This window comes from Haplochromis burtoni, unplaced genomic scaffold (genome assembly GCF_018398535.1).
Source record: "Haplochromis burtoni strain Fernald_Lab_line unplaced genomic scaffold, NCSU_Asbu1 Contig_276, whole genome shotgun sequence".
Taxonomy (NCBI): Eukaryota; Metazoa; Chordata; class Actinopteri; order Cichliformes; family Cichlidae; genus Haplochromis; species Haplochromis burtoni.
In genome coordinates this window covers 141,412-167,831 of record NW_024582637.1, presented here as the reverse complement: position 1 = coordinate 167,831, position 26,420 = coordinate 141,412, and the positions used below count along the sequence as shown (strand labels likewise).

General features: G+C 41.2%; 2 protein-coding genes across 4 annotated transcripts; one reads left to right on the top strand and one right to left on the bottom strand.

Moving 5' to 3' along the window:
- Positions 1-1,020: 1,020 nt before the first annotated feature.
- ddhd2 (DDHD domain containing 2) lies at positions 1,021-13,376 on the bottom strand. 3 transcript variants are annotated; one of them, XM_042227679.1, is made up of 19 exons: positions 13,248-13,376; positions 12,535-12,769; positions 10,877-11,069; positions 9,560-9,756; positions 9,343-9,432; positions 7,852-7,972; positions 7,661-7,750; positions 7,446-7,587; positions 7,118-7,326; positions 6,959-7,020; positions 6,738-6,854; positions 6,508-6,603; positions 6,121-6,297; positions 5,985-6,011; positions 5,387-5,542; positions 4,977-5,079; positions 4,741-4,902; positions 2,976-3,144; positions 1,021-2,889 (listed from the first exon to the last, which is right to left on the bottom strand). In XM_042227679.1, exons 2-19 carry the CDS (start codon positions 12,652-12,654, stop codon positions 2,808-2,810), a joined length of 2,313 nt encoding a protein of 770 aa, XP_042083613.1. In that variant the 5' UTR covers positions 12,655-12,769; positions 13,248-13,376; the 3' UTR covers positions 1,021-2,807. The 3 variants fall into 3 exon arrangements, with proteins under 3 accessions (XP_042083613.1, XP_005940199.1, XP_014194855.1); XM_005940137.3 differs by having other exon boundaries at positions 12,535-12,726; positions 13,248-13,369; XM_014339369.2 differs by lacking the exon at positions 5,985-6,011 and having other exon boundaries at positions 12,535-12,726; positions 13,248-13,369.
- Positions 13,377-14,384: 1,008 nt separating this feature from the next.
- On the top strand, positions 14,385-26,342 carry si:ch211-166a6.5 (clustered mitochondria protein homolog). The gene is made up of 28 exons (XM_005940133.3): positions 14,385-14,803; positions 16,805-16,914; positions 17,218-17,389; positions 17,994-18,131; positions 18,221-18,375; positions 18,454-18,608; positions 19,854-19,976; positions 20,134-20,266; positions 20,364-20,456; positions 20,590-20,756; positions 20,925-21,104; positions 21,190-21,609; positions 21,685-21,758; positions 21,854-21,958; positions 22,041-22,141; positions 22,225-22,377; positions 22,461-22,523; positions 22,654-22,883; positions 22,992-23,076; positions 23,237-23,390; positions 23,479-23,618; positions 24,329-24,409; positions 24,496-24,621; positions 24,728-24,837; positions 24,948-25,041; positions 25,140-25,265; positions 25,351-25,424; positions 25,609-26,342. The coding sequence occupies exons 1-28, from the start codon at positions 14,755-14,757 to the stop codon at positions 26,117-26,119; spliced, it is 4,122 nt and encodes a 1,373-aa protein (XP_005940195.2). The 5' UTR covers positions 14,385-14,754; the 3' UTR covers positions 26,120-26,342.
- Positions 26,343-26,420: the final 78 nt, after the last annotated feature.

Here is a 26,420-nt window from a genome sequence, read left to right as displayed (position 1 = left end):
GTAACGACAATGAGATCGTTACATCTGAGAATTATGAGCTGCGTCCTTCGTGTGTGGTTTACTTTTTTTGGGCTGCTCTTACTTACTTAAAAACATCCCCTCGTCTTTGTTTGAAGGATTTATTACTTTGCAAATCTGAATTGACTGAGAAAGTTTTTTGTTGTGTTGCTTCTAATCAAACGTTAAAAACTAAATAAAGTAAAAGATTTTTTTTTTAAAAATCTATTAACTTAAAAAAATATATATATACACTTTTGAAAAAGCTCATAAAATCACGAAAATGAAATTTAATATACATATACAGAAAATTTGTCATGCAAACCTGCCTGATGAGGCTGTGGTACATATTTTTTATCTATGACTGCAGAAAACATGGAGCACACAGTCATTGGTCAGAACAAGGCGACTGCTGAATGTCGCAGTTGCTGCCAAAAAGCCACTAAAGGCAGATTGCAATTTAAACACAGGTAGACAACAGGAGTGATTCACCTCCTGCTTTCAGGCCTGCAGCTATCAGGCTTGTGATGTTCTCCTTCATCTTATAGATGACAGAAATTCATTTTTGGAGAGGCACAAATAATTTGTGTGGCATCTTATTTGATGCAGAAAGCCTGATTGTTCTGTAAATAGTTGGAAATTGATATTTAAAAAAAAAACATCTTGGCTGCATTTTTAGAATTTTATCAGTCAACAGTGTCATGGCATGGACATACGCGGATACCAGTGGAACTGGGCCACTAGCATTTGTTGATGATGTGAGTGTACAGGGACATATGCTGATCAGATACCACTTCACAGCGCAAATGGAACAGAGAAGCTTTACAGTTACTGAAGGCAAAACTGAAAGCAGAGAGACCCACAAATAAGCAGCAGTGGCTGCAGTGAAGGTCTAGTGGAGTGTCTTAAGGAATGAAACAACATGTGATGAAGTCCATGGACTGTAGAAGTAAACCTACAAAAGCTATTTATTTATTTCAAATTCAAAACAATCATGTTTCAATAAACCTGAAAAAGCACAACGCATTTGGAATATTTTATTATGGCACACAAAACATGTAACCACATTTACAGGGTATCAGAAAGGATTTTTTTTGTATTTGGTATATAACAGTATATCAGTATAAAGTGCCCAAAACAATGGTTATGGTTTTGAAGAAGACTCATGGACTATTAAGTCCTGTTTTCTACTGTTTATCATGGCTGTGGTTTATAAAGTGAAATTTACAGACAATCATTAGGTTCTACAGAACATCGTCATGGTTACGGCGCATTTAGTGCATTTTTAAAAGAAGAAAAAGAACCAGCTGAGCAGGTTAATTCATTATTTATGCAAATGTCACATGCAGAGGGCTGTGCTACCCTGATAGTGATAATAAAAGAGTCTTACAAAAGGTAAATTACTCTAACACACACAGTTTCTAACTCAATAGTCTTGACATTATGTTGGTTGATATGCAAATTTATCTTACTTATAATACTGATATTTCCCAACAAATATATATTTTTATATAAAATAAATAAATTTGAAACATCTTTTAATACATCTTGTACTTGAAATGAAATTCTTATGAATTTTACAACAAAATTCTTTTGCCGTGTGCATAATATTCATTAACATTTTAGAGCGTAAGAATTGAAACAGGATCACAATATGTTGCAAAACTCTGTGCTATTTAAAAAAAGAAGTGCATGCAGTGCAAACAGAAAGGGTGACTTACAAAACTTCAGTACAAAGAAGGAGATAAGAAAAATCTGACTCGTGGATAACGCCAAAGTTACAACTGCCCGAAGACTGTAGTCTGAATCCGAAGCAACTATATTTTAGGACAGACGATGCATTGCTGGGCCAAATGCAAAGAAGCAACAACGTGGTAAAGAGGAAATGGTACAAAACTGAGGGAGAGTGGGTGAATGTGACCTTTCCATTAGTTTACACAATCTTAAAACATAGAATACCAACCCACACTTAGAGTGCATACAAAAAGACACCTGCATTTCCAAACATCATCATGGTTTCTTCATACAGATACATGTGTTAGACACAAACATTACTTACATTAACAGCAGTATGTTTGTGAAGTAACAGGAGTGACACCAACATTACCAAAACGCTGCACAAATGTATGGGAAAGCAGCTTTGGGTTTCAAGTGTCTCTGATGTGGGCAGAGAGAATAGAGCTGCCAGAAAAACGTAACAGACAAAACATAAACTTTCATTTTCCTGTTTATAAAGCAAAAATCCTATTAAGTCAGACAAAACAACTCTACATGTGTGATTGCAGACTGTGCACAGAGTTGGGAAATCTATAAATGTTTTTACAGACTATAGATAAATATAAAAGAATATGTGCCATTTTGATTTTATGAATGAAATCGTGAATATGTTTTTGTTGAAAGTGCCACCTGAAAATGAGTTCTAGTTCGACATGCGACGACAAACAAGTACAAAGGTATTGTGTGGGTTTTCTGGTAGTTGTAAGCACAATATTTCAGTAACTCAGCAACTTGAAGTAAAAGAAGAGTAAAGTAAAGAATGATTAAAAATAGTGCAACCAGAAGCACGACGGTGCTTCCTGTAGTGGCAAGAAGCAGCTGCCATCCTAAATTAAGGTTAAACAAAAAAGAAGAACCTAGATCACCTGACTGGAGTCAAACTGTCACTACTGAAGGGTTTGGATAGATTCTGGCAGGCATGTATCATCCCGACAGTAAGGCATTCTGGAAAAATAATGTACAAACTCTGGCTCTATCATTTGTCCTTCATTTTCCTAAAATCAGGCAAACATTTCTTCATTTATACAACTTTCCTACTGTTGTGGCTGTTCGATAGCCACACCTAGGTTGTCGTAAATCTCCTTCAGCAGCAGTAGAGCTGTATCCTCCGATTCCCTAACAAGCAGAAAGACAAACCTTTTATTTGAAGTAAAAATATTTAAATCATTCCCATCAACCCTGCACAGATACGAAAAACTCACCAGTAACACAGATGAGACTGGATGGCAAACAGGTACTCGTTGAAGCTCTCAATGGGTTTCTCCTGAAGCACATAGTCGATGCGTCGACCTCCATTTAACATCCCCATTTTAATCTCACGGTGCTCTCTTTCTTCCACTGACTCTGAGGACTCTGCCTCATCAAACCCTCCTGAAGGGACAGAAATCATTTCAAACAAGGCTGCACGCACCGAAACCATGACAACACCCAACAGAGGCTCTTTGCTTTTACTTACCCTCTGTGGTAAAATAATTAACAGATAACTAAGTGAGAGCAAAGAGGGAAGCATGTGCTGTTTGCAGTGAACAACACAAAACTAAATTTACAGAGTAATACAAGTTAAATGCAAACAGTGCAGCTAAATCCACTTCTGCAAACACTACTAACAATACTCTGAGAAGTCTACTCCAAACATCAATCAGTATATACTACCATCATAAATCCTGTCAGATGGGGTTGGGACGCTACCCCATGGCATTAGTTAATATACATTTTAGGCTTAAAAAAGCAAAACAAACAAAACGTGTTTTTATGGGTTTATATTAGTGAAGGAGGTTTGTCAATACTTGTCTACTATGACATTTTAGTTCATTTGATGTAGTATCAGGTACGTGTATAGTTATAGGCAAATCATGAGTAAATGTCAGTAAGTTGGGGTAGTTTTGACTGATGTGCTTGTTAGTTTGCAATGAATCCCTCGAGGCTCCCCTAAAAACCCCAATGCATTTCTGATGAACCTGCTGCTGTTGGCTGTTAGCGTCTCAATCTATCTTTGCATGTACTGGCTTGTAATCCTGACATTAAAACATAAAAACTCTCAAATAACATTCCATTAGAATAAGGTTGTAAATGAATACCTGTGAGCCCTGAGATAAAAAACAAAAAAACGGTATCCTGTCACTTAATTGCAGGACGTGCACCCACATGTAGCTACTGCACGAGGTCTACAGATGAATATCATATTCCAGCTAATTTCTCATGTAATTAAAAAAAGAAAGAAAAGAAAACTTGACTGCTTTAAAACTGCTAGTGCTGCTTGTTCAGTCCACTGCTTTAGTTACACCGGCTTATGATACTGAGGATCCACCAGCCAGAACTAAAAGGAAAAGTGGGAAGCAGAAGCCTAATGGAGCCTGAGTCAGTAATGAGCTACAGGAAAAAATACATCATATTCCCTCTTTGTATATGAGCAAATGTAAATGCCGATGTAAACCTCTGCAACTGAGCAGCAAAGTAGAAATAATTAATTCTGCCTCTTTTGTATGAATACTGGAAACATGTTCGTTTTCTAGGTCAAGATGAGTAATGATGTATTCATAGGCTTAGAGCTTTCTAAGAGAGGACTAAAAGGTCATTAAACCAATGTTACAGCAGCTATAAATTACAATGAGTTAATTACTTGTTTTATTAATCAACCCCACGCAAATGACTATGCTAGCTTACCTCGAAAGTAATGCCTATGAATGGCACTAGACCACGCCAGTATTTTAGTCCAAAAATTAGCCCCTTTGTCTTCCCTCTTAGTAGAAGCAGTGACTGCCGCTGAGGCTGAGGTTCATAGTAAAGTAGTAAAGGGTGAGGGAAGCAGAAGAAAACACCAGATAGAGCAGAACAGAGGAGGGCAACATGCAGAGAGGGGTGAGAGGAGTACGAGGAGACTGAGTTAGACACACGTGTGCACATTCGCTCCCACACGCAAACACACACAACACACACAAATAAAGCAAATGAACATGCGTTATTTACCCTGCGTCTCCTCAAGGGTTTTCTCTGTTGTAGTTTCTCCTCCTTCCCCCGGAGGCAGTGCAGCAACCGGCAGTCTGGCAAAGGACTGCCACGCAGTCCGTAATGATCCCAGAACATTGTTCTTCAAATCCATGCTCATTCGGGTCAAGCTGTCCTTTAGTTCTACAAAACAAAGAGAAACGGAAATGAGTTCCTACAATAGTACAGCTTATTTCAGTACAGAGAAATAATCATACCCAGGTGCATCCTCTTGCGGCCTTTATGGTGAGGGATTAGCATGGGCTCCAGGTCCACCTCGGAAACAATCATGGGCTCTATCCGATAGGCAACAGGATCATACTAAACACAGATAAAAGACATAAAAGATGACCTCTTTCATCATGTGAGTAGAGAAAGAGTCCAGCAGGTGCTTGTCTATATACCAACTATTTCTTTGGCAAATCTTTTAATCTTGAATTCAACAACTAAATAAAGAAGTAGTAAAGAGCAAAGAAGCTGTCTACTTTAATCCAATTACCTTAATCTAATGCTGTTAACATTTTTCATTTCCTCTTTTTGTTCCCAACTCATACTGGCAGGTGAGGTTTCTTTAAGAGATGAGTGCAGAATCAGAGTGGGCATTTGAGTTAAGTAAGGCATTACTCACTGGGTGGTAGATGTTGTAAAAGCTCTTGCAGGTGGGGAAGGTGTAGTTTGGATCGATGCGTTTAAGCCCACGTACAGTCAGAAACATACCAATTGGAGAACCGAATGCAAAAAATGTCTGAGGGTGGAATTCAAGCTGCGGGTAATCAATGGATACCTGTGGAAAAATGGTGGGGTTAGCTTGTTACAGTGAGTTATAATTTAAACAGATTCTGTTGTAGGACACACACACACACACACACACGATAGAAATTTCTCCCTTGGTTAGCTGTGCCATCTGAAAATATTACAACATCCAGGAAGTACACCAGCAGGTGAGGAGGACACCAGGGAGATGGCCACTCATGCAGGACTGACTCATGTGTGTGAGGACAGACAGACAATGGCACTGGGATGTACCTTTCAATGGGACAAACACGGTACCCTAATAATGGCACAATATGACAAAAGTTCTCTTATCATTGATCTGCTGTAGTTTAGCTCCCTTGAGAGCCCCCTGTTCTGACTGAAGTATATATGAACAGAAACTCCAGACACAGTTAGGTCAAAGACAGCAAAGGACAAAGCCGAAGAGTATGTGGACACCATGTGAGACACACCTGTCCCTTGGCTATGCCTCCATTGGTCTGTCCAGGTAAGCGGGCGGAGGGGAGGAGAGAAGCAGGAAGGTGATGCATCAAAGCTTCACCCCCCGAGCAAAAATAACAATGGTGTATTTGTCTGCATGTGTTGTACCTGTCCAATGCCCACATCGAAGTACTCATAGTCCACAGCACTAGTGACAGACTGCGGCCTGTGCAAGTGGAACTGCTGAGGTGGTAATCCTGAAGACTCATTGCCATCCTGAGTACTTGTCACTTCAGGCTGAAGTTGTGGCCCTTGTGCCTGACACACTGCTCCCATCCTGCAGTCCTGTTATGAATAAGAAATATAAAACATTATCAGCAGGTTTTCCAAACATGGCTTAAACTATGTTAAACCAAAAAAAGGAAAGTAAATTAGCAAATTCATGTAAATCACTAAAATCACCAATATTCTCCAATTGCATTTCATTCAAGTACAAATTCTTAAAAAAAAAAAAAAAAGGAGGAAGAAAATCCACATAATTGAAATGAGCCAGACCTCTGGAAGCCATTTCCTTCTGACATAATTCAGGATCTTCTTTCTAGGTCCAAGAGGAATTCCCAAATCTTTAAGATCACTGTCACGGCAAAGAGCCTAAAAAAGAAGATCAATGGGTTTTTAAGTAGAATCAACTGACTCAGTGGGTGTTATTATGTGAACAGTATACAACATGTAATGCATAGATAGAACCTTCAGTTCTCTCAGTGTGTATATTCATTATGTGTTACCAGAGATTCGAGATCCAGGTTTTCGTTCTGCAGCACATCCAGATATTGCTGTAGGCCCAGTCTGTTCAGAGTCTGCTCCAGTGTGTTGCAGTTCAGATGACAGGGCTCACCAGAGATCTTACGTAGAAGAGGAAATAGAACTGAAAAAGCCATGAAGAAATATACAATCTTTCCTAATCAGTAAAGTTTCATTATTCTTTGCTGGGAATGTCATGTTGTACCCCTTGTCTAGCTTGTGATTCATCCCTCTGATTGGTTAGCAGATCAAACAGGATCAGTGAACCTGCAGAAGTAGAGACAAAGCAGAAAAGTTAAAACTCTGCATTTTAGGTCCCACTTCTTTGTGATTGCGAGACTTTCTGCGTTTGCACATCTCTAACCCAGGCTATGGCCTACTACTGAAACTGTCCCGCTGAACTCTGGGTGTCTCTGCTTAAAGAGTACATGTAGCCTGTTGAACTCCGAGGCCACTGTGTCCACTATGGTCTGGCAGTAAGTGGGGCTGTTATAGAAAAACAAGTCCAGCAGAGTGTCATTGGTGAAATGTCTCAGCCTGCTGATGCTGGGGAGAGTGATCCTCTGGATGTCCCTGGGAAGTGGGGAAGACAAGAGAAATCAGAAAACAAGAAAAGTGTCTAACAGGGTCATGAGCTGGACTGCAACAGAGAAATCCTGTTTTGTTGATGTCCAATTTCTGTTCATACTTACTCATCAACACCAGTGGCATCTCCGTGTAGAGCACTGTGCCAGTTGACTGGGAGGAACTCTACTCGGCCCACCTGACCTTCCTGCTGAGCACGCTTATAATGAGAGGCCAGGAGGGATAGAGAAACACTCCTGAAGTCATTCACTGGAAAGATATTAAAAGAGGTCATAAACACACATGGGAACATTTATATATACATATAAACAAAGAAACTTACCACACTGTATGATGGATCGGAAACGTAAGTCGCACGCAGGGCCAATGCCGTGCACCATGAAGACAACATGGTCCACCTTTTCTGGTTCACCTGCAAACACACGTACAAATATGATGAGCCTAAAGCGCTGACTGTGTGGGATACTTTCTGAAACTGGTGACGAGTAGCTTTCACCACATTATCATACATACCATCAGGTATTTCTACAGAGATGTTGTCTACTCCCCTTTTGACAGTTCTTGGCCGGGTATGTTCTGAGGGGGAGGACACCCAGTCATCCTGCAATCCTATTGGCTGATACTGCATTATCAACTGAGAAGAAAAACAGTGGGTAGAGACTTATATGGGTGACAAATAAGTTTAATTATATCTTCTTTTTTTTTTAAAGATAAACAAAAAACAATGCTGATACAATAATACATAAAGTAAGAGAAGTTGTGACATTAATAATAGTGACCCAAAACAATATGCTTGCACAATAGTTTGGTGAAGTACAACAATGAGTAATATATGAACAAATGTCATCCATGTCATTTGATTCCAGTTACAAAAATGTGGCAATTGTCCGTGTCATCTACTTTTAAACAAATTAGAATCAACCCCAACAAGTTCCAGTGGCCTCTCCCATTCCTGCTGTAAAAGTAAAGTCCTTCCATAAATAAAGTGTCCAAGTTTTTCTTTTATTCACGTCTCTGAGACCTGTGATTTCCACATGGAAAAGGGAGCAGTGTGTCAATCAAGGATCTCATCTCTGACCCACATCACCATTATAGCTTTCCTTGCTAACATGAAAAAAGGCTGGATTGCATCTTTCTTTTGTTTCCAAACCTTCCAAACCAGACACAGATCTGCTGAAACTTGTTGACCTTTTGCTGCATTAACACTTGAACATAGTGGTGCCCGGCACATTTGATTGCAATGCAACCTGGTGTTAACGAGGCTTACATTTGAAACTGGGACAGTCTGGAGTGGTTCCTGTTGAGTACTTACAACAGATGAACGGACATGTGCAGATGTGTGGTAAAATATTATACTGTAACTTTTTATGCCTGCTGCAAACTGCCATGAAAGTTTACCCAGGCTCAAAGTTAACTCCTCAGAACAGCATCTGGATATCTAAAAAAAAATAAAAATAAAAAATCTATCTAACAGTTCTGAGTCATCTGAGCTTAGACTCAAAGTGTTTGATCTCTAAATATTTGTATAAGATTTGATGTATTAAACTGAACTGTCAGTGAATCAAATGTTTTAAGTCTTCCATTCTCAAAAAGATTAACAGCACCCGCTCTTTGCCAAAATGTAAAATTTGATAAGTTTCCTGTGATAACAGCTCTGGGTTATCAGCCAGTGTTGTTATAAGATAAAAGAGGGAGAGTGCTATTAAATAATTTTGTGAGTGCTCTCCAAGCTCACATCACATTAGTCATAAGAAGATTGTTTTTGGCAATGGGTGGCTTTTTTAAAATTTTACCCAGCAGGTTCACAGTAGAGAAAATCTCTAATATTTTATTATCTAAATAAGGTCTGTTTCCTGGTTGTTTTTTTTAATATAATAAATGTAATTTGCTTTCATTTTGTTTCTAATTCAGTGAAATAAAAAACATTTTAAGTATGCAAATAGTTCTTTGGGTGCCAGTCTCATGAACAGAATCACTCTTTGATATTTTAACAGCAGGCTTTACCTTCGGATTGTGTAAGATGACAGTCTCTCCAGTGGGAAAATCCAATTTCTTCTTCCATTCATCTGAAGTCACTGATTTCCTATAGGCTTCCTGCAAAATATTTATATATTAAAAGTGTTACTTAAGACCAAAGTTGAGAAGACTATAAAGTTAGAAAGTATTCAGCTATAGAGAAGGAAGGAGTGCTGGTGAAAGCTCATTATTTGTGTCTGACTACCTCCAGATCCTTGCTGAAATCCTCAGGATAAGGCATGAATCTGGTGTCTTTATCTCCTTTGTAAAACCAGGTGCACCTGCGGACCTCAGAGGGAGCTTGCTCCCAATACACAGCGTGACGCTTCCTTTCCTTGACATGTACATCATACCGTTGCCCTTCCACAGCTACCACCGTATCCTCCTCGCCCTCGTCGCTGACTGCGAGGTAAAAACATACAAACGCAGATATAAATAAAGAAAGCACTCTGGTGCTTTGATTTAATTACAGCGTATGCTATTTTTACAGGACTAAAGAAGTTACTTTACAAGTTAAATTTGATCACACGTTTTACTTTGCAGCAATTACTGGTCACTCATCAGTGACTTCATCAGCATCACCAAGTGAACAATAAGTTTATTCTTCTGAAATAATTTAATCATGCACCTGCTGTTAGAAACACCGTCCGTCTTTAGTTTAATGGACACTCATACTCTTTTATTTGTCAACTTAACCTTTATTGACAACATTTTGTACAACGCCATTCATATTTTCATTGCGGTTGTCACACACAAGATCAATATTAATAATAATAATAAAACTACATGCTTCCCCCTAAACGTAGATTTAGACTCTTTCTTTGGTGTTTAAATATTGTAAAATTATCTACTGATAAGTACATCTTTCTGAACCCTTGAGGAGTATGTTATTTGTTCAAAGAGTCATACTTTTAAAATGACATTCTTATACCGCTGTTTTATTATTGTGTTCGTTTTCCTTTGGATGGGGACGTTCAAAACGTTAGTGTGTCAGTGGGAGTTAAGAACACTAAGACACACCCAAACCAACCCTGAAACTGAACTTCGGTTGGTTAAATTGTTAATAGCAGGGAGCATGTCCTAACAGAACAGTCAAATGGCCTACTGGGCATTTAGCCAGTGATAGCAACACTGTTTTGAAAGTTTATCTTTCCATCAGTTGTTCCAGGAAAACTCCAACTTTTGTAATAATGACACAGGGATTATGCAGTTTTTCCTGGATACAATAAAATCAGGTCTTACTTCCTGGCATTTTCCTTAAAGGAAAATCACAAGTTTTAATAAAAAAAAAATTTTTTAACCAGCTTTTCAAATGGGATTTTGTTTGTTTGTTCCCAGTATAGAATCCATTTTTATGACCTTTGTTAAGCAAACTGACAAACACATGTTCGTACCCTCCAACCACACCCTACTGTCAACAAAGGCCCAGAAAAATGCTTGCTGATATAACCTCAGACTATCCATTTGTAATAATTTAAGTACACAGTATCTTTTATAACGTACAAGTAAAATACATTCTTACTGTTGGTGAAGGCATTCTCTAGTTTGTCAGAGTCTTCTCTGCTGAAAGGAAGCCAGGAGGTGTTGTCATCAGCACGTCGACAGAAGAACCAGTGAGGCTGCACTTCTTGGTAAGGAGCATGAGCTGACTCCATGTCAAGCATCTCGAAAGAGGACGCTGAAGAAGGAGAAGCTTCGTCCACCACAGGTGAAGCCTGAAGAAAAATTATGGCGACATGATCAAAATCTGACATCAGTATTTCTTCCTGTGCTTACTGTCTTTGGAACAGTGCACTGTTCAACTCAGCAATTATTAGAACCAGTAAATTCAAAAGTCCGAACCAGGCTGTGCCTTTCTGTAAAATCCTATGAAGCAAGCCCAAACCATGAGACAGAACAAGGGGTGTCAGGAAAGACAGGATTAGGCCTTGTCTTTGTAAAAAGCACAAAGCCCTACTTTATGCTTTTCTTTACAAGCTGCCTCTTGTCTGTTCTTCTTTCCACAACTGATAAAACTATAGCTTGTAAACAATCTACTTCCACTGAAAATCCAGTGTTAACACACAATGCTGCCAGTAATAATTCATTGTGTCAAACAGTGCCTGACACAACACCCGCCCACATTACTGACAGCAGCCAAATCAGTCTGCATTAAGCATCTGGACAGATTTATAATGACTGAGAATAAAGTGGAATTAAATCTTGCTGTTATCTTGCAAGTAAAATTTCTCCCTGAGACTTTGTTAGGCACACAACTAACTGTACCACATATTTAATGACATGTCATGCAGGGGGAAAAAGCAACAAACCATCAGGAATGTAAATGATAAAACTCCAAAGTCACAGGCAGAGATATTCTGACAGTAGCCCAGATGATCACACCAGGATTGTTGTCACTTTTGCATTACCTGCTTTACTTAAAACTTTACAATGAGTCAAACCACAAAAAACAAACACTATTTAATGTCCATCTATTACTACTACACACTACCAGAGTGGCTCTCAAACTGCAGATTGGTGAAGTTAAAGCCTCAGTCAGACAGGCCTAGAGACTGGCCGGTGACTGGCTGGGAACCCAAAATCTTAATTTAGATTAATATGGCTTTTATATTGTGATGCATGCTTAATAAGGAAGTCCCAGAAAGGCAAAGAAGTCACCCCCACTGAAAACACTGCATCCAGATAAACATAATCACCTTCTGGGATATGAAGTTTAAAAATTACTCCCATTATCCTGCTGTCCTTTATTAAGTGGCTCTACGGAGTAGTGGTTTACACAATTGGCTAACAAGGGAAAGATCCCTGGTTCCTTTCTGGGGGGAGACAGATATCCATTGGGGGTTGCATCAGAAAGAAGATCAAGCAAATCTGACTGCTCAAGCCTATCCTTCATGCCTTTGGGTTTTTGTTTTTTGCTAATATGTCACTCATCCAAGTGACGAAACGTTTCTCCCACAAAACGCTACGTCCAGATGAACAGAATCAACTTTTGGAGATTTACTTACCTGGATGATTGAGCATGCATCAAGATGTCATTTATGCTACATTTCATTTCATTTATAGTCCCTTCTGTCACTTTTTTATGTCTGGTGAAACAGGTTAGGACTAAATTCATATTAGGGTTAGTGTTGCTGCATCCAGCAACATTTATCCCCCCCATGGTTATGCATGTACCCTCACCTGATCCTCAGGTGTGCTCCCCGTGGCCACTGTCTTAGTGGGGTTGTCGAGCAGGTCTTGGGAGTTATCGCTTGGGGCAGCCCGAAAGAGACCCCCCTCTTCACCTTCACTGACTGACATGAGCTCGATGATCAACTCTTACATGAAGCGGGCAGGAGGCCACACAGTCACAGGACATGTAACAACAGAGTTCTGCATGGATGACACAGACAGTCAGTGGCATCCCATACATAACCTGTTACAACGTGTAAAAACAAAAAATACAAAACGAGTGAAAGTGTTGCAGCAGATTGTGGCACAGAGAGAATAACAGGTGGTGAGAAAAGAAGAGCCAGCTAAGCTCCAAGGATAGACTGACAGCTGTCTCCTTAGCTGCTGGTCAGCAACGGTGAACAGAATGGAAATACAAAAAGCTCAAAGTTCACTCACACAACGGCTGTATCATAAGTTGTGATGATGTACGTGGCAGGGAAACGCTGTACATTATTTTGACTAAAACAATGTTCATGGTTAACTGCCACGTTGTAAGCCTTGTATTTTAAAGGATGCAAAAACACAATCGCCGAGGCCAAGAGTTGTAGCGCTGGTTGAGGTTTATGCTAACTGAGTTACAATGGCTGGACGGGACGCTATTATTACAGTTCTTTTTGTTTCCAAACAGTGTTATTAGACATCACAGCATTAGTAACAGACAGCTGTTAAGTTAAACTCACCGACAACTTCACAAAGACCTAATGCAGAGGATTTAAATTGTTTGTTTATTCTATCTTGTCGTGGCTAGCTCGGTTAGCTGAGGACAGCCTCCTGAAACGATGCTAGATTGCAGTGACCTCGGAAATATGAACATTACTGAGTGAGCATTCACGACTGACTACAATGTAGGTCAAAACCACAGACTCGGGATAACTACATCAATTTGGATGTTTCTCCGATGCCTGTACTACAAAGTGTGATCATTAGAAGGCGAAGTGCTTAACCATAGCGTCTAGTGTTAGTATTAGTCTTTATAAAATAAAACAAACGCATCGTTATCATTAAAGTATTTTTATATATTTCGTATAGGTTATTATAAGAGCAGTTACATTAAAACCCAAGGAATAGTATCACAAAACATGAACTAAAGAGCTGCATTTTCGTAATCAAAATGAAATCTACAAGGGGCTCCTGAAGGTAACGTTACGTTTACGTCCCTAACGTGGTACGGGGTGCTTCACTGTGCTGAAAACGAGGTGTACCCTACTCTGACACTTGTGCATTCATCCAGTTATATACAAAAACGTAAACGTGACGAGTGTCAAAAAGCCATCATCCACCATAACCTGGGATATTTCGATCCTGTGGGGATATCTTATAATATGGCAGAAGTGACAAGCAGCTGACTTTTGTCCAGATGCATGCTTAACTTCCCTGACTTTCAGCTGAGAGATGTTTTATAACTCCGCCACCGAGCACACTGTAGATGACTAAAACATAGTTTTATGAGATTGTAGCAGCCGAACCCAGAAGTCTTAATGCGTGTTTGGACTGAAATCTGCACAGGTATGCGTAAAATGTGACTGTAGTAGGTGTACACTTTTCAAAAGAGATGAGTAACCAAGTCACACACGGGCGCACCCATTTGTGGAAGCGTAGCTTTCTCACGGTTGTATTTTCTGCAGACTCTGAGTAAACTTGTCACAAATGAAGAAGCCCAGAAGCTGCACCCAGCAGCACTCACTTGGCGTTAGATTACAGAACACTGCCTCATCATTCCCTTTTGTTAACATCTGGACATGTGTGGACCAATGCGCTGAGCGAGCTTCCACATAATGCAATATAAAACACTTAGGTTCAAAAGCCGTTTTTGTTGGACTGGTGTCAAAGCAGTCTTTAATTCACACTTCTACTCCAGGGCTTCTGGAGGGAGGAGTGAACAAAGACACACCCAGTCCAACAAGCGTGTGAGACAGCCGGAGTAATGAGCCTGTGTGGAGCAATAAGAGGAGGGTGTGGCTTTTTACACAGAGAGAGCAGATAAGCTAAGTTTGCTTTGTAGACAGGGCAGGAGTTGCAGTCCTGAGCAGGCATTTTACCTTCAGTCAGTAGGACTGTGCGTTTCCACTTGTCTTCGCTCGGTCTTTTTTCCGTGAGTTTTTAAACAAGACTGCGTGGTAGCAGCTTCCACCACAGAAGAAGTAAAACACAAGAAGACAGCTCCAGGAAAAACTTCAGTAGGCAGCCATGAAGGACAAAGTGAGGAGAGGAGGAGGAAGAAATCAAGCCAAGGCTGGTAAGAACTAGTCTGTGGGATATGTTTTACGTGTGCGCTCCTCTCTCTTTGGCACTTTCTTCCTTTTTGTGCTTGTGCGAGGGGTGTCTCCTGTAGCAGGAGAATGTGTGGAGGGTGAGACATTCCAGCACTGTACTGCTGCTCTGAACATGGCCGGTGCTTTTACCAACTTCCTGACCACTTGAAGCATCTCCTGCTGTGTATTTTGCGCATTTGAGTGCCACACACGTGCTGTGATGCAGCTAAGAATCAATAGGAATATGTACACAGATGTGTAAGGGGCCTTACAATATCCCCTTACAACCTTTTTTAAGAAGTGAAACTCTACACACTTTCTTGATTTTTGTCCAAAACAGTTGCCACACTCTTGTGAGGCCCTCCTAACGTGTTGCCACTCCCCTCATACATAACATGCTGATTGAGTTAAGGTAGAATATGCGCTAGCCTGTCACCAATTAAATTGCCCCGAGGGCGTTTTTCTTTCAAAAAATGTCATTAATCTTTGAACTGTGATTGACAGTTTAGGTAATTTCAAAGTACAGAGGAATGCTCTGACAATTACCGTTTTGCATGGTTACCATGAACGCGCTGTAGCATATACATTTCTTTGCTTCCTAGCTCGATTATAGTGCAAGCCAACTTCAGGAATCAATGCCAACATAGACTCTGTACGAGCTCCAAAAGAGAAGCGGAGGAGAGGAGGGACATTCTGACGACCAATCACAAACTGCTATTGTTTTGGGTGCTTTCCAGTTGCAAAGTAGTCCCAGATTGACAGCAAGAGTTGTGGCTATGCTGCAGAGTGAATGAATGACAGTAGCCAGAGATAAGCTCAAAGTTATTATTGGCCTCTGCAATGTGCATGTTATGTTTTAGTAGCCATTGTGTGAATGCATCATTGCAAGCAAGCCTGATCCATCACCTAGGTTTTAGTTGTATGTCACAGTTTGCTGCTTTTATCTACATAGCAGCGTTGGGTGTTGGCTGTCCTTTCACTCTGAGATGGCATGTAGGCCAGTATGCAAATGCAACAGGTTTAGCCATACTTCCATTAGTGGAACACGCCAAGTCCTGTTCTCCCTGCAAGTGTGTGTAAAAAGCTAGACACTCCCCATGTTTCTTTCTCTCTCTCCCCCCCTTCCCCTCTTACTTGTATAAATTCACACTCTCCTTCAGGCACTCTGTTACATACCAAACTTTCCATTCTAACTCATACTCATTTTAGAGGAAATTAGTGGGAAGAACGTGATAAATAATTATTACTATTCCTTTGTTGTTTGACTCTGTTTTAAAAGTGGCAACTAAGCAAGAGTATTGCGAATGTTGCCCAGATGGAGTCTCTGCCTCATCACGGTAGGTAAAATGCAAAAGGAAGGCAATGATTTGCAAGTAGTACAGCAAGAACGTGTCAAATGTTACAGCTGAGAAGCTGTAATCTTTTCTTTTTAATATATACTTCGAGCAAACAATTTCATAAAAGTCGGGCTCCTTTCCCACCGTGCTGCATGTGTCCGCTTCTTCTTAACAGCCCTGCAAGTGTTTGGGAACTGAGGGGACCATCTGCTGCTGAAAGGTTTTTTTTCATTCTTGCTGCTCAACAGTTCAGGGCCGCCTTTGTCATATTTTTCTTTTAATCATGTGCCAGATGTTTCAGTGGGTGGCAGGTTCAGACTGCAGGCTTTTTCTGACATGCTGCTCTAATGGGTGCAGAAATATTGTTTGTCTCGCTGAAGGAAGCAAGGCCTTCCCTGAAAAGGGGAATAAAATACTTCAACATAAATGGTGCCTTCACAGATGTGTAAATCACCCAAACTTGATGCTACTTTTTGCTGTCCTTCAAAATGTTTGCAATCAGATATGATGATTAGCAGGTGTTTCACTCTGTTTTATGGGCATGTCAACAGAATCTCAGCTGTTCTGGAAACTGACATGTTCTGCTCCTTTTGCAGAACTCTTTGTTTATCCTGTTGAATCTGTTCCTCTGATTTCTCCTTCAAACAGATGCAAACAGCGTGACTGTTGGAAGCGATGCTGTCGGTATTCGCCTAGATGACGTCACATCGTTTTCTGTAAAGATCCAGGGAGCAGGAGTAGAGCCCTTTGAGTTGCAGGTACTGACTCACTGTCTGTTCCTATTTTCCTTGTTTTGTTTGTCTTTTTAAAAGCGGTGATGGCTATTCTTGTAGGGTCTTTGCCTTACAATATAAAGCACCTTGAGGTAATAATTGCTGTGATTTGGCACTATATATAGAAATAATATTGAAATTAAAATTTAGCTGGAACTATGTATTTATGGTTTATCATTTTTATCCTTTGTTATATTTGCCACTGTGGATAATTCTGTATGTCTGAAATTCTCTTCACAAGTAGATATTTGTGGTAACTGGTGTGTGTTTAAAAATTCATCTCTGTAGGTCCATGGCTTTTGGCTTGTTCAAGATGCAGTAATGACTCTGCTTTCGAGGAATGAGGTGTTCCCGCGCTCCAACCTTTCACTCACACTGGCCGGGGCAACTCTGGATCCCCTTGCTCAACTGCAAAACGTCAAGGGTCTTAAAGCAGGTGCCATCCTTCGCCTTGTGGAAGGTATCATGTTTCTGTTTTTAATAAGCACTCAATAAGAAATTCACCAATATGTAAGAATTGTTAAGTCAATTACTGCCTGTTTTATTCTTTTGGTAATTCAACCCATTTACACATTAGTAACATTTTAATTCTACAGCACTTTTTTTTTTTTTTTGAGTTCTTAGCAGACCTCGAGGTTGGAGGGAGAGCATTCCAGAGCATAATTATGTTCATAGCTTGTTAATTTTAACAATGATCCTATCCATATTTTCACCACACTCTCACCCTTTCTCATCCACAGACAGCTAAGTTTATCTTGGCTCAGTGTAAACACCTGACTCACTTTTTCTGAGTCATCACACAAAGGTTTATAGATGCAGAGATTTAGTTGTAGTCTTTGCAACCATAAGTGCAAACTCAATTATTTCACTCTCACCCTCTAGCTGCTGAAACAATGTACCCTCGAGCACATTCCTTATGCATCTTCTTTGTCGAACTCTGTACGGCTTGTTCTTTGAAAACAGGGCTGACCACTTTCAGGTGGTTATCAGATCTTTGTCGTATTGCTCAGAGTTTTTTAATTGGTCGATCTAAATTTTCTGTTAACCAGCGCACGTCTTTTCAGAGCCTTACACTTTCCGCTCAGCCAGAGTGCATCTGGCTCGTGTGCTTGAGCTGCTGAGAGCATCTGGACCTCAGGATGCACTGAGAGAAGGACGCTCACCTAGCATACTGGAGGCACTGACACATACACAAATACCAGGTAAACGCACACCTTGTGCATTTAGACAAATTGTAACACGTACACCAAAAATGGACTCTAACTCAGTTGAATCTCCTCCCCAAATGTAGAAGCTAGCTTACAAAATGGAAAGAGCCTTAAGCGCTCTCTAAGCCACACAAAAACTGAATCAACCAGCCAGGATGGAGCGCCGCCTGACTACCTCCTCCCCGGTTCCTCGGAAAGACCGCTCATGGCCCTTCTCCCACATAGCTCCCAACCAGAGGTGCACAAATAAATGGAATCTTTTTATTTGTTTCACCTAAACACATTCACTAACTCTGCATCACTTTATCCTCATCAGGCCCCCAGTTACCTGAAAGACCTGTCTCTCAGCTGCTGGAACCCTCCTCCAGGACACAGGAAGTTGCAGGGGGACTTCCTGTACATCACTGCAGTTACAATGGAGGGGCGACGCTGTGACATCACATCCTGTCCAAAAGGTTTTTTTCTAAATAGGTAAAGAAATTCATTTTATTTAGTTAAACTGCTTTCTGTGGCAGTGAGGAAAAGCAACAGCAGGCTAATAATACACAACCCACAATCCTCATACTCGTGTTGTACTTTGGTTTATTGTGGCCTTTGACACAAGCAGTGATGAATATTTCATTGGTTATTATTAGTTCTGAACACTGACAGGAAAGACTTGATAGTTATAAAGAACCTCTGCTGGGAACAAAGTTCAATGACATTGGAGAATTTATCAAAATCTGAAGGTTTACAGCAAGGGTCTGCTGTCACCTGACCTAATTTTCTCTGTACTATGAGTGCATCATCATAAGATTGATGGAATGACAGGCAATGTGGTTAGTGGGTACCTTTATTAATAACCTGAGGTATGCAGATGACGAGAATATCGCGCACAGAATGATTGTTGAAGTTTTAAGAGAAGACAAAAGCTCACTATGTAAGAATGACAGGCAAGCAAAATTGTGTGGACACATTATAAGAAGAGGACTGGAATATGGTACCTTGGCCTGCATTTAGGAAGAATCTGAGAAAATGTACCTCTTTTGTTTTAAGAGAGTTGGGTGGCAGCAACAGGACTCAAAATGTGTGTCAGCGCCATGTTTCCCACTCTGTAGCATCCTCTAAACTCTGGAAACTGAGGAGGCCAGCTGCTGGACATTTGTGAGAGGAGTGTTGTCCCATTCTAGCTGCTCAACAGTCCTGGGTCACCTTTGTATATTTTAATTTCATGATGCTCCAAATTTTTCAAGTTTTCAGTTGGTGAAAGAGCTCGACTGCAGCACGTCAGCACCTGAACTCTGTAACTGTGAAGGCATGTTGTTGTAGCCGATGCTATAAGTCTCTTTTGATGAGTAGATCATGAGATATTCAAAGTCTTCACAATATTTATGTTGAGGAACATTATTCTGAAACTTTCCAGTTTATAGATGCAGGTTTTTTTTTGTTTTCTCCCCACACTAGTGAAACTCGAGCCAACTTTATTTACACTCTCTTTATACCCAATCATGTTGCTGACCTGTAGCTAACCTAACTGGCTACAAAATGTTCCTCCAGCTATTTCATTCTAGCGTCACTTTTTTTTTTTTTTTTTTTCTCTCCCTTTGGTTCCGACTCTTTCAGAATTGGATATGTACCTACTTGCATACTTTCTGGGCCAATGCACACAAAGAAAGAAAATGAAAGGACTGCATCCAAGTTGGTTTAATCATATTCTCTCTCTGACATCTTTTGCAGGTCCACCGAGGATGTGTTTGATCCTCGTCCTGCACAGTCTTCTCCAGTTTGTCACTGTTTAACCGACTTGCTTTGTCATATTAGTCCTGCTGTCAAACAAACTTTTACCACACTCAAAAACAGGTAACGACATTGTTCTTTATAAAGTGAGTACTGCAGCACTGAATATGCATCCCTTCCAGCCTTTCGATTGGCAAAAGAAATGTTCAGTAATGCTTTGAAAATAACCAACTGAATCGTATTTGGAGTAAAGCAGCTTTTTTTTTTTTTCCTCTTTTAGGCCCCTGCAACCACCAGTAGAGGTGATCACTACACCCTACCATACGCTCAGTTGGCTTGGTCCTCCATGTGCTACACGCACTCACAAAAACACCTTCACCAGACTGGGAGTAGATGATCAGGCAGAAACGCAGGTTGTTTATAGCAGAAGACGGTTGTTTTCCGATGGTTGCTGGCAGCAGTTTGCTGTTGGCAGTGATCCTAATTACGCATGCCTTTGTTTATACGCAGCCTCCAGACTGGAACGAGGAGCTACAAGCAGCCAGAGATCTTCCTCAAGGAAGTCTGGAGGAGAGGCTGCAGAGAGACAAAGCAGTACTTCAGGTAAATATAGAAGCTCTCATTTAGCTTGATGTAATGGATTGTATTTGTCGGTGTTTTTTTTTATTTTTATTTTTTTGTTTTTTTTGGGGGGGGGTTTCATATACTCTTCATTCATTCGTTCCTTTTTGCTCAGGTGAACAGTGCATTTGTGAGTACTGTTATGCAAGGGGCCGAGACTGTGGTAGACGGTTTTGTTGAGCCAGTCAATGGAAACCCAGGGGACCCAGCTTTCCTGTGGGGTGGCCTTTTCATGAGCCAGGGGGCAGCAAGTGCAGTGTTTGGTGGCGAAAGGGGTCGCAGGTAAGTGCAAACTCCCTAAAAATGACAAGACGACCTGATGCCCTTTGCTGCTTATGGGATGTACGTATATGATCCATCCCATGTTGTGTATGATAAAATGACTCTTGCATTGTAGTTGTGCTTTTATATTGGCACTGATTATTTTTATCCTCCTCCTTGTATTTGCAGGGCTGCTCAGAGGCTGGAGCTTAACGGTGTGCAGGCTTACAGTGACTTGGAGGGTCTGCAGGGGCTGCACACTATACCCACAGCCATTGTTGACTACAGAGGGGTTCGCCTGTCTGCCCAGGGTCTGGCCCCTGGCTTGGAGGGCTCTGAGCAGGACCAGGGAACTGCTCCTGCTTCAAGGTACACTCCCTGAAGCTGTTTAAGAATGTTTAGTGGTATTAAATTTTCACAGATTTTAATGCTACCTGTCTCACTCGACCTTCAGAGGTTTGCTGTATGGTGTAAATGCAGGACCACAAGAGTCTCCCCATCGTAGACGGCTACTAGAACTGTTGGCTCATGCAGCAAAGTCCCTTTCGCTGCAGAGACATGTTGTCCTGGCACCCAATGGTCACCAGGTGCCCCTGTTCACCTCGGTGGATGCACAGGGACTGTTGGGAGCTGATGGGAGGTTCTACTTATTAGATGTTTTTAGAAGTTTCCCAGCTGATGCCAACTTCTGTCCAGAGGCACAGACTGAAAGCTGCACGGTGACTGGAGAAGAAGAGAGTAATGAGAATAAGAATGACTGTATAAAAGAAGGTTGGCCAGAGGATTATCATGCAAATACTGACCTTCCAAGGAGTTTTCCTCATGGCCTCTGCAGACTGAGACCAGAACTGATGCAGGCTTTCAGTCAACACAAGTGAGTAGTAAATCAGAAGATTTATTTTAAACTTTTAAGTTTTCACGAAGTTTAAGTTTCTCTTTTGTTTTTAAGACATTGCCAGTTCACTCAGCGTGTCAGAGAGTTGTTGGATGAAAATGGAGGATTTGAAGAATGTGCCACATCTGGTAAGGTGTTAGTAGTTCTTACTGAATGGACACTGAAATTATGGCTGTACTTCAGCACATTTTAAGTGAAGTTGTCATTTATTTCTTTTTCGCAGGTGACTCTCGAGCCACTGCTGCTGTCCGAGCTGCGTGTAAAGACGTGGGCTCAGTTAGTGACATCCTCTTTGAGATGCGCTTTAATCCAAATGTATTTTCTCCAGGTATGCAGACTAACTACACAAGTATGCTATAGCAGAGCTCTCATTAGAACGCATCATGACACGCTGCTTGTACAAATTTTAGGGGTAGCATTTCCTCCGGGGGAAAGCACATCAACAAAGCTGCAGGAACGGTTACTGAGGGAAGCGGCAGCTTTCATCATCACACACCAGATACCAGCTTTTGTAAGTCCAACCAGAGTTAATGTGCTCCAAATGGTGTCTTTTGAAAACAAACCTGTTCACTAGATGCCTGTTTGTGTCTGCAGTTGGAGGGTTGTTTGCACAACAGTGAGGCTCCAATGGATGGAGCTACTCTAAAAAATGCTCTACATCAGAGAGGCATCAACCTCCGGTACCTGGGCCATGTGGTCAAGGCTATTGCCCAGTCAGAACACAAGGAGCACCTGAGGCATATAATGGTTCGTTTAACTTTAAAAACAAAGCCTAATTCGGTCTTTATGGTGATGCTGCTTTCTTACATGCTCCTTCCTGTTTTCACCAGAGAACGGCCGTAGCTGAAATTTTTATTCGTTCAACAAGAAGGGTGTTCAACAGTTTCCTCCAGGTACTTTTTTTTAAATGTTCCTTGATGAGAACTCCAATTAATCACCCATGTTTTCACACCTTGGGTTTTAAAAAGGCAGCAGGTGTGGTTTCCAAGGAATGAACTAAAGCCTCCATTCATGTCTCTGTAGGGCGTGGATGTGTCGAGTCTCTCCGCAGCCGTCAGTCACTTCCTTAGCTGCCTGTTGGTTCCCCACTTCCCGCCCACCTCTGTAGGAGAGGATACTAAGAAGAAGTCAAGACGGCGTGGCCGAGGGGCCGGGGCCTCTGAAAGCACACCCTGGAGCACACTCACGGGAGCCGAGCTGTGGAACCTGGTCTGCCAGGATGCTGCTGAAACCTATGTCTTTGATAGCCTGGGGTGAGGGCATGGCCTTTGTTCTCCACATGCATTTATTATCTAATAGTAGAGAATCAATTTGAGAACAACCTGTGTTTTGTTTTGTTTTTGTTTTTTTTTGTGGAACAGCTCTGGGCCAAACTACCTGGTGGAGCACTATGGCCTGCAGAAGCTCTCCTTGCTGAGAGAGTTCTGTTTAAAGACTGGTGTACAGGTAACAGACATCTGGAAATATGAATGCAGTTTTAAATTTGTCAGTCCAAGGAGAGGATATGGATATTAATATGTACATTTAAGTTGCAAAATTAGCTTTTAAAAATCAAATTCTGTATATTAAAAGGGAAAGGCACTTTTTAATCCTGTATCCACACTAGTTGAGACTGAGAGACTACTCCTTTGACAACCAAAACAAAGCTCCTATTGGTCCAGAGGACATCATCAACATGATCCCTGTTGTCAAGCACATTAACATGCCAACTGTGGATGCCTCTAAAGTATATCAAGCTGCACAGCTCTCCATTCAGAAGGGTAAGTCCAACAGCTGCAGACTATTGTCTCTATTTTCTTCCCCGCAGTGTGAATTTACTGAAAAATAAGCTGTGTGTTATGATTGCAGGTCTGCTGGATCAGGCCCATGAGCAGTTAAAAGAAGCGGTTTACCTGTATGGTAGAGCGTGTGACAATCTGCACCCTGAGGCTGGTTATTGCCACACCTTGCTGGCCAAGGTGGCGTACCTCCAGGGGAAAACTGCTGAGGTAGGCTGACTGATCAACGGTTTCTGTTAGCCACAAACATTAACACATAATAGAGGTGAAAATAATAGGACGGCTTTACTGGATCTTTGAAAAACAATTTATGCCACGTTTGAGAGAACACTGCAGCATTAGTTGGAGCAGATGTACAAATTATTGGGCCACACATTTTAAATCTTTGAATTCAGGTGTGTAAACCAAATGCCTACTCATGCTGTCTGCCTTAACAAACGTTAGTGAAAGATTGGCTCATTCTAAAGAGCTTCCTGAATTTGAGCATGGTTCTGTAGTGGGAAGCCACTGCTGCACAAGTCAGTGTGTGGAATTTCTTCCCTCCTAAATATTCCACCATAAACTGTAAGTGGCATTATTGCAAAGTGGAAGCATTTAGGAACCACAGCAACTCGGCCACAGTGTGCCAGACCACAAAGTTAGAACAGGGTCACAAAGGCTCTGACTCACCAATCGGCCTCTATAAAACATTAACATCTGCACAAACTGCATCAGGAGTTTCATGACACAGGTTTCTATGGCTGAGCAGCTGCTGTATGTGTAAGGCGAAGGTGATCCTGTATTTTTTGTTTGTCTCATCTGCATTGCATTACTCTCTTGGTTGATTGATGCAGACATGTATGCACTGCTCCCTCCCTAAACTGTTCCTTTTAATATAGATGAAACTATCTATTTCTCATCTGACTTTCTTTCTCCTTAAGGCCCGCAGTGTCCAGCTGAAGGCAGTTGTCATCAGTGAGAGGGTGCTCGGCTTTGATCATCCAAACGCGATTCAGCAATACGTGAGTACAGCTACACATTTGTATATTAGAGAATGTACTTTATCCAGTCATTGCAAAGTCACAGTTGCCATTGTTTTTGTATGTAGGCCCTCTTAGGTGTGTATGTGTATGCTGGAGGGGAGACCACCCTGGCACAGAAGTGTTTCCTCAGAGCTCGTCTGTTAATGCTTACAGTGCACGGAGAAGACCATCCATACACCGCAACACTGGATGTAGGTTTGATGGACTTGAGTCTGGAATGCTCAGAAGAAAAGCTTTTGACAATATAATGAAAAGTGACATGACTATATGAAAGTGCTAACATTTTTCTTCTTGTAGAACTGCCTTGGGCTGGTGCTAGCAGAAGATCAGACAGGCCAGTTCCTAAAGAATGCTGTGAGACTTAACACTTCCTTCTTTGGCCCCACATGTCTACAGACTGCTCTAAAGTAAGATGTGATTTATACTCTTGATAATATTTTGAATAAAAAGTCAGTGAGATGTCTATTGTCTCTCCCCAAAACATGACCACTTTTCTCCCTGATTCTTGTCTGTGCAGTCAGCACTTGTTGGCCCAGTGGATGTGCACTAAGGGTGACTACAGAAGTGCTATGACACATGAGAAAGAGGCCTTGACTGCCTTTACCTCTCTGGTCAGTAAAAGTTTGAGAGAGGAAGTAAAGTGGGTGACTGACTGTATTTGCATAGACTTAAATTTTTTATTTTTATTTTTTCCTGCCCCCCTCTTTAGTTTGGAGAAGATCACCCACAAACACGCTGCAGCAAAGACTTCCTGTCCACCATAACCAAGCAAGCAGTAAAAGTTGAACGCACTCTCAGACAGGCAGGAGCTGAGTGCACAGAAGCAACTGTGGAGGTAGGTGCCTGAAAGCATATGCAACTCTCTTTCAAAGGGGAAAAAGTAAAGCATGCTAAACCCCATTGTTCTCCATTTCCCGCAGTGTCTCAGTCCAACACCCGACATTATTCTGGAGCAGATGGTTCTAGTTACGGGGATCAGGAATATTACACAGAGGTAAATATTCATAGTGGGATGGCATACCCAGTGTTAAAGCAATATGACAATGCACGTCTCAAGCCTGGACCCAAAAATGGACTTTAGAAATGGTGTTTTAAATTCTAGTTGGATTGTATGTGGCTTATTTCAGTATTAGCATTTCTTATGTATAAACCCACTTATGACACGAATGTTTTCACAGTAATAGGTTCCAGGAGTATAAGCAGAAACATCTTGAGCTAAAGGCTGCAGTGGTGAAAGAGCTGGGACTAAAACTACCTAATGTCGCCTCAGTGGCTGTGAATGGAGGAGGGAAACGTTCAGACCGAGAAAAGGGATGTGGGAAGGAACCAGAGGGTGGGGGAAACCCAGCAGAGGATACAAGCAAGTGCCAGCAGGACCAACAAGTAGAAGGATCTCTTGAGAGCACTGGGAAAGTTTCAGCTAATTGTCATGTGACTGAGCAAAACCAGCAAAAGGAGAAAACCAGTGCAGAAGGTGACAAAGTGGCCTCTGATGAGGTCAAAACGGTAAATGATGAGATGGAGTCGAGCTCAGGCGAAATAAATGGAAGGATGGACGTCCCTGCAAGCCCATCGGCCCTGAGAAGTGACGTGAGCTGGGCAGATGTTGTTTCAAAGTCCAGAGGCAAAGCTACAGCCGTAAATGGAGAAGGAGATGGCAGCACTGCCAATGGACCAGCTGAAGAATGATCATGAAGCCAACAAACAGTTGTAATAGTTTTCCAAAGTCACTGCTGTAAGATTTAAAAAAAACTCTTCCAGTATTTCCTGATGAAATTTGATCCAATGAACAAGGACAGAATGACTATTACTTTATCCTGAAGATTTTACCTTAGTACTGACTCTGAGAGGGTTTAACCTTGTTTGTTTTTTGTTTTTTCAATAATAAACTTTTTACCTTGGTGTATTTAAAGTGTGCCTTCAGGTTTGTTTCTTAATGCACTTACATGACATGACTTTATATCATGTGAATTTTAAAACTCTAAACTCA